The sequence below is a fragment of the Pleurotus ostreatus genome, assembly GCF_014466165.1.
Source record: "Pleurotus ostreatus strain PC9 chromosome Unknown scaffold_8, whole genome shotgun sequence".
In the NCBI taxonomy this organism is placed as follows: domain Eukaryota; kingdom Fungi; phylum Basidiomycota; class Agaricomycetes; order Agaricales; family Pleurotaceae; genus Pleurotus; species Pleurotus ostreatus.
The window spans coordinates 665,788-679,736 of NW_023503163.1; the positions used below are offsets into that span (position 1 = coordinate 665,788).

At 49.8% G+C, this 13,949-nt stretch overlaps 5 protein-coding genes across 5 annotated transcripts; 3 read left to right on the top strand and 2 right to left on the bottom strand.

Moving 5' to 3' along the window:
• Nucleotides 1–135: 135 nt before the first annotated feature.
• Nucleotides 136–4,501, bottom strand: VPS45 (vacuolar protein sorting-associated protein 45; the record flags this gene model as incomplete). Its single annotated transcript, XM_036780028.1, has 20 exons — nucleotides 136–169; nucleotides 223–233; nucleotides 293–330; nucleotides 382–550; nucleotides 601–718; nucleotides 773–859; nucleotides 909–969; nucleotides 1,022–1,247; nucleotides 1,374–1,814; nucleotides 2,060–2,282; nucleotides 2,339–2,500; nucleotides 2,560–2,690; nucleotides 2,744–2,851; nucleotides 2,905–3,063; nucleotides 3,118–3,438; nucleotides 3,487–3,690; nucleotides 3,743–3,970; nucleotides 4,022–4,101; nucleotides 4,158–4,353; nucleotides 4,412–4,501. 20 exons carry the CDS (start codon nucleotides 4,499–4,501, stop codon nucleotides 136–138), a joined length of 3,087 nt encoding a protein of 1,028 aa, XP_036627411.1.
• Nucleotides 4,502–5,754: 1,253 nt separating this feature from the next.
• On the top strand, nucleotides 5,755–6,149 carry PC9H_010536 (uncharacterized protein; the record flags this gene model as incomplete). Its single annotated transcript, XM_036780029.1, has 2 exons — nucleotides 5,755–5,973; nucleotides 6,027–6,149. The coding sequence occupies 2 exons, from the start codon at nucleotides 5,755–5,757 to the stop codon at nucleotides 6,147–6,149; spliced, it is 342 nt and encodes a 113-aa protein (XP_036627412.1).
• Nucleotides 6,150–6,302: 153 nt separating this feature from the next.
• Nucleotides 6,303–7,259, bottom strand: PC9H_010537 (uncharacterized protein; the record flags this gene model as incomplete). The annotated part of the gene is made up of 4 exons (XM_036780030.1): nucleotides 6,303–6,625; nucleotides 6,706–6,926; nucleotides 7,007–7,060; nucleotides 7,114–7,259. 4 exons carry the CDS (start codon nucleotides 7,257–7,259, stop codon nucleotides 6,303–6,305), a joined length of 744 nt encoding a protein of 247 aa, XP_036627413.1.
• A 5,711-nt stretch (nucleotides 7,260–12,970) lies between these two features.
• On the top strand, nucleotides 12,971–13,339 carry PC9H_010538 (uncharacterized protein; the record flags this gene model as incomplete). The annotated part of the gene is made up of 1 exon (XM_036780031.1): nucleotides 12,971–13,339. The coding sequence occupies one exon, from the start codon at nucleotides 12,971–12,973 to the stop codon at nucleotides 13,337–13,339; it is 369 nt and encodes a 122-aa protein (XP_036627414.1).
• An 84-nt stretch (nucleotides 13,340–13,423) lies between these two features.
• On the top strand, nucleotides 13,424–13,726 carry PC9H_010539 (uncharacterized protein; the record flags this gene model as incomplete). The annotated part of the gene is made up of 2 exons (XM_036780032.1): nucleotides 13,424–13,516; nucleotides 13,598–13,726. The coding sequence occupies 2 exons, from the start codon at nucleotides 13,424–13,426 to the stop codon at nucleotides 13,724–13,726; spliced, it is 222 nt and encodes a 73-aa protein (XP_036627415.1).
• Between the last annotated feature and the right edge of the window lie 223 nt (nucleotides 13,727–13,949).

Sequence of the window (13,949 nt, forward strand, 5' to 3'; positions counted from 1 at the left end):
TTGTGATGGATTAAGGTACAGAAGATGGCGTGAACGTCTGTCATAATTAGCGACGGGAAGTCTTGGGATATACATACGCAATTAAATGGGCTATCGTCGACACTAACGAGATCATCGGAGCGGGTTCATTAGACGCTAACGTTCTACCATAGTAACCACAACGGTGACACTGAGAAGACAAAAAGTCAATAAACGGCCCCGAGATATTAAGTCTGGACTCACTCATCGATTTTCTAGACGCAGCGCGCATCATTGAGCACTCGCGCGTTGACATGAGTGAATCAACGCTTACCCCGCCCTTGTGTGCTACACCTTGTTTGATCGCTTGTCCTACATATCTATGAGCACTGTTACTCGTAGAACACGAACACCATGGCTCACGTTCAAAGGGAGTTAGGAGTGTCTTGCTTCTCATGCATTGTCTCGCATAGTCCACTATTCGATCTGACATTATTTGTGGACGGTCATGGTCGTGCCGGTGCTCTTGCAGAACCACTGAACATATTTCAAGAATTTCTTCAGGGTAGACATTATCTACCAGCCCGTCTGTCTGGCTCGAAAGTTGAGTGATCAAGCTGGCGGCGAGCAAAGAGTGATTACATAGGCAATGATGATATCCTTCTCCCGGAGCTGGACTTCGTATGATTCGGCGTCGCGCGGAGAGTCACTGGAGTTATTGCGAGAACGGCGTGAGGATGTCGCATTCTTCAGCAGTTGTCTGTAGAAGAAGACTGAGAGATGGACGAATATCATTGAAATAACTGCTACGCACTTTGGGTAATTGAAGCCGTGAAACTGTGCCCGTGACTGATAGATGATAGATCCCGAGCGTATAATAATAAACCCTGTATCACCAATACTAATGATAGCGTTCAGGTTCGGTATGGAGGGACACGATGAAGACTCACTTCGTTGCGTACATCATCCCGGTCTGAGGATCGAAATTGATCAGGCAGGTAGTGGCGGAACCTGTTACAGATGATATGCTACCATCACTTGTTCGACCATCATGATCGCTCACCAGCCTTGACAAACGAGTCTGTCATGGTGACATCATACGCTGATTTGAGGACATCTTTAGGTTTCGGACGACTTCTTGATGACGATCCTTTCAGAACAGCCTCCGTGACGATTTCTCCATTATACACCTTGGACGCGTAGTACATGAGCGCTTGCGAGAAGACCGCCGAGTCGACGCCTTGGTCGGACCAACCTCCGACTCCGTCAGCTATCCCAACAGCGGTGCCCTGGAGGAGATATCAGAACGGTGGATGCAGCTTTATACCAGGCATCGTACCGCGTCATATGGCAACTATAGATCAAAACCATGAGCATGAGTTACTCCCGCCCATCAAAGACAACGGTTGCATTACCGATTGTACAAAGAAGAAGTCTTCACCAGGTTCTTTGGCGCGGCGAGAGGAGAAAGTGTGCCTGCGTAGAGTATCCAGCACCCATGCACCTATGGGAGTATTTGGTGGATAAGTATGGTCTGTATTACCGGGCTTGGCTGCCCAGCTGGCTCCAACAAAGAATTTAAACCGAGGATGTCGCGCAGGAGACACTCCCCTGACGTTGATGTTGCTGGAAGAGTTCGAATGATGATGGGGTCGTGGCGACACCCCCCTGAGGCCGGAGGAGTGCGAGTACGTGCGGGCCCTTGGCTGGTAGCCGGGACTCAGATCATATCCAAGTAGATCTGCGCCTCCAGCAGCAGCGACTGATGGTAATCGGAAATGCGAGGCGAAGCCTGAGTTGCGTGGCAAAGAGCTTGAAATCGGCAACGAAGCCTCGGAATGGAAGGGCGTAGGAAACTGAAATGGTGATGGTAGCATGTTAGAGTACATCAATCCTCGATCACACCGACGTCCTTTTTATCATCAGCAAAATGGGTGACGCGAAGCTGTACGAGCCCTGACTGAAACAAGACGTGCCGAGAAACCGGCAATGATTCCACCTGGAGCGCCCCACTGAATTCTCAGGGCGTCTCGCCGTCCTTCAAGGACCCTACCTAGCCCTACCTCTACTGTATACCTATCTTATCTACCCCTTGCCTCACTTTGCCTAAGAGATTCATGACCCCATCGCGAATACCCTCGGTCTGAACACCAATAGCATCACTACTCGTTCTGTACACACCTGTTCCCGCAGGCCCACCTAGGCTGACATTGACACCGCCCAAGTTCAGATTCAGAGACGGCATGTTGGAAGCAGATTCTGGAGGCGGTTCGTAAACAGAAGCTGGGAAGGAGGTTGCAGCAGAGCGAATCATTTCAACGTATCTGCCAAAGCATGACCAATTAGATCAAAGGCAGTGAGTCAGCTGGGGATGAATTACGAGGATGAGTTGTGGACACATGTTCCGCCCAGCAGAATTCTTGTCGCGTAAGCTGTTGAGCCGGCAGCAGCGCCTCCGGTACTTTCGTTGATCATCAGGGATATTGCACGCGCTTCCGTGAACGTCGTGCCTCCAATCATGAACACAATGACGTCCTGTGGTCTGCCAGAGGTGGATGGCATTAAGTGTTAATCATCTTCATTGTAGATATAGATATATACCTTTGCAGGCTGGCGTTGGGGCCAGGCGATTCCAGGAATGGATGGCTAGTTTCCTTTAATCTACCTTTGAGGAGATTCTCGATTGTCTGCGAAAGATACGGGCTGTGCTGCATGTATACATTTTCGACGCCCTGAAAGCAGTACTGAGCAATACTGGACACGCCCCCATGGGAGGTCTAGTCACCTTCAATCCTTTCAAAGCCGAACGACCCTTAGCAAGCAGAGATTCTGTCGAGAACAAATCATCTTGCCGTTGATCAGCCCCAGCAACGTTCATGAAGACGTATACTAGCTATAGGAGAGGCATAAGGAACACGGAAGGCATATATTGAGGGTGCGAACTACCTTTGCATCGTCGCGGGAGACCCCATTCGAAAGCATGAGGTTGATTAACGAGGCAATATTAGTCGTGTGCGTTTTTTGATACCGAAGAGCATATAGAATAACGAGTCGAAGCTTGTTCCATGCTGGAACGGCATTATCTCTGATGACAGCTTGTACTTCCTACGCAAGCAAACATATGGGAGACTGAATTGAAACGGAAAGGGAAGTACGCACCTTGAGATCGGCGCCAGCGCTAGTGGCAAGACCTTGTTCAATTTCACCCACTTCGAGAAGCTTATCTCGCCCAACGAGGCGACTCAGCTCGCCCACTAGAGCAACGTGCTTGCTGACGTTACCGCCTAGTTTCTTGAATTCTGGGTACTCCTCAATGAAACGTTTCATGTCCGATATGGAATTAATAGAGTTCGGGGATTGAGCCAAAGAGCGTGACTGGTACGATTGCACATATCCTTTTAATGACGTTCCCAGATCCCCGAAGGTAGACAGGTAATGAGCTTGGAAGAATGGGTCCGTTGACGGCGTAAGAGTGATTTCCTGCGGAATAGATTAATTGCGTATAACGGCAGTGTCAAAGTCACTTACGGAAAGTTCAGACCTTATATCTGGAACCAAACTAAGATCAACGCGGCCATTGTGTATGCCAAGGAGTTCGTGAACCATGGCTTGATACGTCCACGGGGAGAGAAGCGGGGTAACCGGGTCATTTCGTCGGTCCAGTATCAACAACAATGGGGGAACTTGGGTCAGACGAAAGTCATAGAGCGAGGCTTCTGACTGCAGGCGATGCTGCGCAGATTCGATTTTCCACGGCTTGAGCACACGGGACGGCATGACATACCTGTATTTCGACGGCAAGCTTCCTGGCCATACCACTTGATTTCTCATAGCGAATAATGGGCTTCTTCTTTAGGCTGAGCAGCACTGCGCCAATTCCGTGCACTGTGCGGTCTAAAGCTTTTGGGTCCCAAGAGTTGGGTGTCGAGCCGTATAGCGGGGAGGTCAATGAAGGGGTGCGGTTCAGTGAGAATAGATATGGCAGCACCGGAGCATAGTCCGCAAAGTACTCCTACCGATAGTACGATAAGCGTCTGAAATAAGCCACAGTTAATTGACGAACCTGCACTTCCTTTACGACTTCATATTCATCCACCTGAGCTAACCGTTCGATCACGGTTTTGCTCAAGACATTGCTAAAGTCTGATATAGCCTTATGAGATAATGAATGAATTATTCCAAAGATATCACGTACTGACACAGGAAATATTCCCCATACTTGGGCTCACGGAGCTCCGATTCCAACGCGGCCAAACTTTCCTCTGAGCATTGAAGAAAGCACACACACTTCATATGAGGCATGCGGTCTCTCTTCCTGTTGTCAATTCTATCCGTCAGATAAACTTGGTGTGTGAGCAGGGTTGATTGGGTGGAAGCCAACGACACTATGGGAGTCTTGAAGGACGCATGGGTCACCACGAGCAGAAATTAGCCTAGAAACAGGTTCACGAACAGTGTGGGTATCAAGAAGCAGAACCTTCATTGCCGACGGAGTGGAGACCATCTTGGTCACGTAGGTCTCTACAGCCTTGAGGACGTCCATGCTGGAAGGAGTGAAGCTGCGAGCGGGTTCGCATCAAGCGGCGCAGGTGAGTATTACGGTGCCCATAATAAGACCAGAGTTTCCCACGCGGCATCTGTATGACCCACGGACCGGCGGGCCGTGGCGCGTCTAATCGCAGACGGAATCAAAAAACAAGGTTACAACCTACAGTAATCAGTGTCGTGCACGCTGGAATCTAGGGGGATGTGCCAAACTCAGAGCCTCCCGCATGGTAAACTCTATACCCCTGCGATGCACTCACGATAACGCTTGACACTGGGAACGATGAATTCAGTTCAGGTATAGCCACTGGGGCGTGTTCTCGCGTTCGACGCGAACATTGCCTTCTTCCCTGCGTTCCGTACGTACATCTACACTGTGTAGTTAGTTTATGCAGAATCATGGATGAATATCGGTCGGTAATTTGCTGACCCTAGCGGGCTACTAGATCAGAGTCTACCCACTACCAGGCGCCTCGCCTTACGGAACGCTCGGCAATCTCGTACTTCCTACTTGAACACACCACGAACCTGATGATTTCTCCAACTGGTCGTTGATATTACCGAATTTTATTCGAGCCCTAGATCTTTCTTGGGACGCTCCATGGAAGTTGCTGACCGCACACCAACACCTACGCTAATTATTCATATCTCCGGCGTATTTGATGAACTGGCTTCCCAGAAGACCTCCAGCACCCAATGGAGTCATCGCTACGGTTTAATATTTTTTGATTTGGTCACCATACGTTTCATTTTACGAATTTGTGTTAATTCTCGGGAAATGGCGCTCATAACCCGAGCTACCAGCACTCGAGTGTTCAGTCGACTTCAGTCGATCTGCTGCATATCGAGCCACCCATCATTGCGTCAGTCCAATATCAGGGCGAGATCGATGCATGATCAGTTGATCACAGTTGGTAACAAGCTCGCGTACCCCAACTCCGCTGCACACTTCCACTAGCACATATCCACTCTGATAGAGTGGAACTATGAGAAATGGGGGACGACTTCAACGGTAAGTCCCGTTTGTTTCCCCTCAGTCTCACAGTATAGGTCGAGAAAAGTTACTAATTCTCGGTACAGATGGTTCCTATCACGGTTTTTCCATGGCTTTTGCTCGTGCCCGGGTGTTTGATCGATTCATTCTCCGGTACATAAGAAAAGGTTTGCATATAAATTCTATTGGAGTAAGTATAGGAATAAATTCCAAGTTCCTTCTCCTTAGCCGCTGCTTCGACGCTATTTAACCTCCCAATGATTGCACAAGCAGCACTCTCATTTCCCCGAAGGATGTGCGCCACCGCTCAGAAGTCATTTGCCGCCGACGAGCTAAGTCGGGCATTGACCGAGCAATCCTTCGGGATCACAAGTTACCGACTCGAATCCTCCGCCAGCTCCCTACTTGCAAGTGCGGGGGTTACGTTGCTAGAGGGCAAAACAATCCGTATCACCCTTACCAGTCAAGGCTATCATGTGTGTTTCACGTCCTATCATCGGAGGGCTAGTTGACAACCCCTATTTTGCAGATAGAGAATGCCAAGCAAGGGGAAACCTACGAATCGCTGGACCAACTTTTACAAGCAGCAAGTCCGTTGTATACACAGCAAGCACAAGCAGCCTTGATTTCTAGATTATCGCGGATAGCGTAGCAGGTAGCCACACTTTCCTTGGAGCAATCGTGCCAAGAGTGATACTCATTGATCTCCAACAGCGGCCTCAAGCCCCGAGTAATATTTGGATTGATTGAAGCTATATAGATGTCTTGTTTACGAGCATGACCTTGGACTATCGACCCACCCTTTCTACGATGTTTCCTCTTTGAAGCTACCTTTAATCTCCCTTCGCTGTAGAGCCGATTCATACATGTCTCTTGTAAACACCAATGGATTCACATTCGAGCGAACCTCCCGGATGGTCTGACAAATCCAATTTCTCTCATCCTCATTGCGGATACAGTTTGCCCACCAGCTGTCCATGCTGGAGCGTATGGAGTATGTGTTCAATTCCCCATGCTCGCTCTGTTCGTTCAGCACATGCAAGAGGAATCCAGCGTTCAGACGTTCCAGACCGAACTCTGACAAACATTTGAGAATTCGGGAAATTCGTAGATTATTGTGGGTCGAGCCTATGAGACGAACGCAACGAAACAGGTGAGCATGTGCTCCAAGTCAGAGGCTGACCACGGTGAGAAGAAATGGGACTAACGACACAAATTCTTGTATCTTGCCGCATAATTGCGCGGCGGCAATGTGCGAGAGAGCATGCCAGTTTCCTTGGACACAAGGCGCATGCCGTAAAAGTCGAGCATGAGTCGATATGATCCCAGTATTCTAGATATTGCTTCTGGATTAGACTTTATTGCGCGTATCTCGTGCCGCTGCAATGGCTGAGAACGATAGTTCATCCCGTGTTCTTGTATGGGAAACCTGTAACTTTGTGAGCCCATCGAGCTTCCTCGTTGCCCCGGTCGGCCGGCCGCCACCCGCCAAGATAATAAGTGACATACAACCATTGGATGAAACCATGATTGCGCTCTAGAGTCTCATAGTCCCCACTCCACCTGGCAGAGAGTCTGTAAGTACGTCAAACACATAGACGGTCCCCTTTGCTTACTTGTCGTGAATCTCCTCAATCAACAAATTATCTGGCGCACATCGTTTCTTATTGGTATAAAACTCGATATTTGCTGATTGAGAGGGATCGTCCACTTCGCCAGGGTATTCGTCGAGAAACAATTGTACATCTCTCGGAACTGGCATTCTAGGCGTAAGCGATTGTAACAAGTCATGAAAGAAGAGACTTGCCACTGTCTTCACTCATCGCGACCACGTGGGAGTTGCACAGCCACACCTTACTCCAACTTACCACCAGCTTCATTCAGTGAAGTTGTAACTAAGCGAAGGTCACTCTCGATATCCAGGACTCCGGGAAGCACACTACTTTGCACGTGAACTACCGTAACTATCACCATGGCTCTGTAGGTCCCTTTTTGTATACCAAGCAGCTGACGAAGCGCTTCAATCATTTTGCTTCAACTTCAGCCCACGCCTCGGACGTTGTTGAGGAATCAGGATATACTGATTTGACATGTGAGGACTCTCGTCTTATACTTGAAGACGGATTGAAGGTGCCTTGAGCCATAGATATCAATAAAACACAGCCGTTGCGGTGACTTCTCCCGACTTCGTCTTGCTAGCACTGTGGCGCCAAACCACATCTCACTATATAATGAAACAGTACGCAAGTAGTAGAGCGAGAGACCCCGGACCAATTGAGTAGGACATGAGTCTCATGCAGATGGGAGAAGACCAAGAATTTATTGATCCGTAGGGAACACTTGCCGCACGTACCGCAATTGTACATGTCAATGGACGTCCAATGTTCCCTTGAACTAAATCTTGATAATTCCTCCAAATACAAACCGCCGACCAAAGTGCACTAATTATACCGAACTACATATGCCTCCGTAAACGTCCCTTCAACTGCTAACTTGCCATAGGGCCCGAGCATGGCTAGCCATGGGTTAGCAGACGTTGGATAAGCACACCTGTGAGAATGCGTGAAGGCATCAAGAGAATGCCCTAGAAAGCCCGAATATCACCCTGTGGTTTCGCCGGATGTTGCCTAGTCGTACTCTCATACCAGGCACACCACACGTACAGCTCGCCATCGGGTACGCGGCCGAAAGCATCATGTGCCCATGCTGAACGCAGGTGTTGTCATTGAGCGCGGGCCCGAGCTGAAGCGTCATCGTATAGAATGCAGAATCGTGCTAAATCACCATCAACGAAGCCATAACGCGGTGTAGGAAACAAGTAGACGTCTGAAGTATGGTGAACTATAGCACAATAGAACACAAATACATGGGTAGGCTTGTATTCGGTCGTACAATATCATGTACCACGGAAATGCGGACAGATACGCGCCACCATTGCATGCATCATTCCGGGCAACAGGGATGCGATGGCAAGCGGACCGCCGCAGAAGACTTAAGGACATTTCGACAGCCTTGAGAAAATATCAACATCGTCACCCCAGAAACGGATGTATGGGCCGAGCCATCCGGCGGAGACGTTGTGTATGTGCTCCGAATGAGGTATAGTCAGTTTGATGGCCTTGACAATCGCAGCGAAGAGGACTTGAGAAATGCCTCTTCAAGCCTACTCAGGAAACGAAGAAAACGGGGATCTGAGATACCTACGGCAAGACGCGATGATGCCTGAAAAGTAAACATTCGTCCCGCCGGGAGTCTGCGGCAACGTATCAAAGGACACTTGCACCCTTGGTATCAGTCCTCGAAGCGGCTCCACGGTATGAGTGGAAGCAAGCAAGACGAAGTCGAGTTACCACGAGAGTGATGATGCAATGGAACAACGCTTCTGGACAGCACCGGTGACTAGTTAGTTGACTTCAGAAGCCGTTGGCTAACCTGAAGGTAATGCACATTCACCGTTGACACACATCCGGTCAATTACATTGCCACCAATGATGATGCCTGCCTGTAGGATACACGAGAGCGTCAGTGAGCCGTCAGGGTGCCGCCTCCAGTGTACAGGGAACCGGCGGCTTCGAAGAAATATCGGTGAAGAGTCCGATGTTCCTGTCCCTTCAACAAAGAAATTAAGCAGGGTATAAGGCGGTTGAAGGCTAGGCAAGGAAACAAACGCAGATGAATGGAGTTTATCGATTATCCACCAATGAACTTGATCATACGTTAACAAGAGGCCTTACACGCGCCGGGACTTGCCATTGATTGGTTGCATCGGAAATTTCAAACGCGCATCGGATATGCTTGAACGGAATGTTCGCCTGTCAATCCGGTTCTGAACCCACCCTTGCTAAGCCCTGAGGAAATCGTAGACAAGCGGTTTTAAGGATTGTCGCTCATTGTTAAGTAGGGTGGGTCAGAATATGCAAATTCGGCAAGCAGATTTTGGACGTGACATTGTTTGGCGGTGGGGATGATGGACAATGCGGGGTAACAGGCAGCGGTGGCAAGGTACGTAGCAGTAGCTCCGTGATTTGAATGTACCACGGCGACCGCGGAACTATTGGCAGCGCCGACAAAGATCAGCGGGAGAATGCAGACGAATGTTGCCAACATTCAACGTGTGAGTCATATGGCAACCTACGGCACAGACCAAGGCAGTGGCAGGAGAAAGACTATAAGCGTACTTGTATTCAAACGTTGGAAGCTATTGCGGCGGCGTGATTGAAAGCGATTACTAGGTACGCGATCTGAGCGCCTAGTGCCGATGCTGTCGGGAGGGCGCTCATCTCTTCTTTCGTACGTCTTGTTCGCGTTAGTGTATTGATGCACATCGCGTACGCTACGGATTATGGGGTGGCCCGCATCGTAAAGCTTGGGGAAATATAGTAGCTTAAGCGCAACATGTCTAACCGACGCAGGACTTAACACTTACGACCGTGAGTACTTGTTACCAAGTAAGTTCCCGTGGAATTGATAGACCAATCGACGTATGCCGCAGGACTATGGATAGCACAGGCGTTACTAGGGATCTCTCAGAAGGCTCACGGGGCAATACGGCACAAAGAGACCTCACGAAGACTATGCCTGATGTAAGTTGGTCCGCCTCACTGTGCGACGGAAGACGCAAGCACGGCGCCACGTCGAGAATGCTGACACGAATGTAACCAGTAACCAGTTAGCAGGTACATGGGTCCGATCGCCCGTCCAAGGGTTGTAGAATAAACTTGTGCGCGTTCTCGAGACCCTAGTTCTGTGGCCGCGAAGAGTCTCCCTGAGAGTCAATGACGTCTCGTGGATTGTCTGAGAGAGCGGCGTTCTACTGCGGACCGAGGCGAGGTGATGCTGAGCCTCAGAACTCCCATTGGCTTCTAGTGTACGATGGATAAAATTCTGCCAACACAATCTAGCGAAGGAGCGGGAGAAGGAGTAGCTGCTAAGTCACCGGGCGGGTATCAGGATTGGTCGCCGGAAAGCCATACTTCTAGCATCAAGTGAGCTTCTGCGGGTGGGACGAAGGCCAGTTATCAGTGCCGCTAGATCACCGGACCTGCGTAGTACATGGTGGGGTAAGGGCGAAGAATGCAGCGTGCTCTGGCTATGACTAAATTGAAGCCAAACTCCGGATACGCATTGTGGATATCTCCTTGCTGGGCGACGGCGGTGATAGGCTAGCTTGATGGCATCCCATATATCATAGCTCCTCGGGTCGACATAAGTACATTTGACGCGACACATGCTTCGAAGCGCCTGCCAGGTTGAGCAAGGTCAGGACACGGCGTGCTTTGTCGATAGGAATGATTGCCTACAAGGCAAGGACGCGAGGAGAGGCCGTTCATCTGCTGGTATAACCTGAATCTTTTCATCAGAAGAACCGATGTTATTGAAGTCATTTGAGCATCTTGTACGTCAAGAGTGCCCTGTCCGCGGGGAACCCACAGTTAACCTTTGCGATGGACCTTGATAACCCCTGGATGATTGCTGGCAAGACGGTGAAGCTCTGCGACGATCATAGGTACTTTCGCCACTCCGACGTCTTTCTCCTGAAGAACCCAGTCGATCGCATGGACCTTCCAGGCGCTTGTACGGCGCTTCCCCCGCCAGTGACCTCAACCGTATACCTCCTTTTGTCCGTCTCTTCAAGACTCCTGCGTATTCGGGAGCAATGCGCAAGTAGTTTAGCTTGCTACTCCACGGTTAAGCTCAAAGTGTCTCTGCTAGTTGCCTGCAAATGAGCTTGGATGCGATATACTGTGGCTCACTGATATCCAACTCGAAGTTATGCCTGTGCCTATGTCGGCAAATCCCCTTGACTACCAGCAGAAACTTGACTAAAGGCCTTTCCAAACCTCCGAGAGCACACTTCTAAGTTCCCGAGTACGAGAGAGGAATTGGCCGGACGATATGGGGTACGGATAACCACATTCCCCGTTCTATCAGAGTTATCCTCGGATGCCTGGTATGAAGGGTTGATCAGCTTCAATGACTACTGTCTTCCCCGAAATGCATCTTATCAGTCGTCTGCTAACCCAGAAGTAAGTCTGACAGTTATCTTTGCTATCGTTGAGCTTATACGGCCGCGTAGCAACTCATGTGCTCCATCTTCCGAACGATATCGGCCATCATACCGCGCTCGATGGATCCGTGACAATGATCAAGATAATTCAATTGCCCACGACTTTGGACATTAACTTCCTGCTGGAATGGGCCGCCGGGAGCTTGAGTATCATTACCTTTGATCCTCCATGCTGGTGTGGCGTACAACGATCAGGAAACAACACACCACGACCAGATATCGCTGCAATATCCAGCTGTCCGCGCCGTCCCGGCGCTGTTCGCTGCGCCGTTTTGTTTTGGGTTCACGAATCGCCGTTTGCAAACTTCTCGCCTGCAACTGATGTCTCGACCCGCTCGGCATGGAAGCTGTCATGTGGAAATTATTGCGTCCTCTGACTCCCTACACCTTCGTTCGGCCAACGACGTTCTTCTCGTCTAGACTCCCATGTGTCGGCATATCGTCAGGCTATGCCGACCAGCCAATCATAGTTCCCTTTCGAAGTCCTTCTCTCCTTGTTTAGCGCTCAAAGTGGATTCTTTCAGCGGAACGGCGTCCGCACTCAGTCATCAGGGCAAGTAGGAGGGCACAGAGTTTTACTCTTCAGTGATGGATCAGAGTTACGACAAGGTCTGATCAAATGACAAATACTTGGGTTCGCATGTACAGCGCTGAGGAAGCAGAAATCATAACAACGTCGCGCCGGTAAGCTCTCTCTTCCCATCCTCCGGAGGAGGTAACTCTAATGTTTACGTCTAAGCCATTTTCTCATCGGTATCCGTGCCGCGTGTACTGGCCAATGATCAGTAACTGAACGCAGGGTAGATGAGAAGACTGGACTCAAAGAAGAGATGATGTATAGTAATCTATAGTAATACACGGTGATGTGATCTACGTCCCTCCCTGCGAACGGGAGCATTCATATCGTTTGCTTTATGAATAGGTCCACCGGCGTAGGGCCGTCAACCCATTCAGCCGCTGTTGGGAATTTGCCCACTCAGGCCGCCATTGGTATCGCGGCCGCTCTCACCAGCCAATCGTAGCGCTGGTACCTGCGGAACTACCCAGAGCACGCCATCCAAATGTGGGAGTTAACTCTCGCATCCATATGTTGCGCCTAAATACATGGAGTTAAATTTCAATCGTTTCGCTAGGACCTAGCAATGACACACGTTGATGATGGCGTGACCTCGCTCAAGTGGGGACATGTCCACACACTTCAGTAGGTAACCTCGGGTGAAATCCAAAGGCCTATCATCCTGATATCTCTTCACACAAGGTTCATGCGAACATATAGTTAACTCGGCCGTCCGTCCGCTCTCAAACGCTAAACCTCGGTCTCCCTGCCGTTGTCCACGCGAGACTCCCCAGGACTCCCCACATATATTTCGGAAACTGCCGTGCATAGCCGTACGTCCACCTCCATCATGCAATGGATCCATATGCGCCTACCTGTCACTGTTGGATACCCACTTCCATATCCACCCGTCCATCATAACCACCAGCGAGGGACACAATCAAGTGACTGCCTATTCCATCGTCGTGAGTACAATCAACATGTTATTATTATGGATGCTGGATATTTTGGTGCAGAAGTCTACACGCTCGACAGCGCCCAGTCGGCATTTGCCTCGATAGTTCGCGAGACTGTCAACCATACAAAGAAAGAATCGGCCACACAGGGCCTGAATGTGATAGATACGAATGCGGTTGAGAAGCAAGTCCTTTACGATGTCTTCGGTGCTGAGGTGATCAAAGTCGAAGCCGGAGGTAGCTTGGCCCTTGACCACAATTAATTATAGATCCTGTCCTTCATAGGCCGGAGTGTGGGGGTAACGCAGAGGAGCAGGCACTTGATGGTGAGCAATTGATCCTCCGTGATGAGCTGGGGACGGAGGTATCATGATTCGTGCTCTCTCCGCTACACGCGTTTCGAGTCGATCACGTCTGACGAGTTAGATGCCTTGGAGAAGGTAGGAGATTTGTAACCTAGCTATGTACATGGGTTTGATCATCCCCGCACAACTTCACTGCTAGCTATGTTGATCTAACAGGCCAGTTATCATCAACACGCTGCAACGCCTGCGGACGATGCGCAACCGCCTTGGATACCCAGACTTGGAAACCTCGGCGTACGAAACAGGATTGATGTATCTATCACTCCTGTTAACCACTTAGCTTAGCTAGGACTATAGTTGGCTATGCCACCGATGGCGTACAGGATGGAATCCATGTCGTTTTGATATCGAATGTTATAGATGATCAACGCGCTAGCTGGGGGCTGGGACACATCTATCATAGGAGGTCGGCGCTTTGGATCCAATTGGTCCCGTTCCGTTGAAGTATGACACCGAAGTCTGCGGATGCCGTTGATTATTGAACAGCATCTTATCGCCCCTCGAGCTT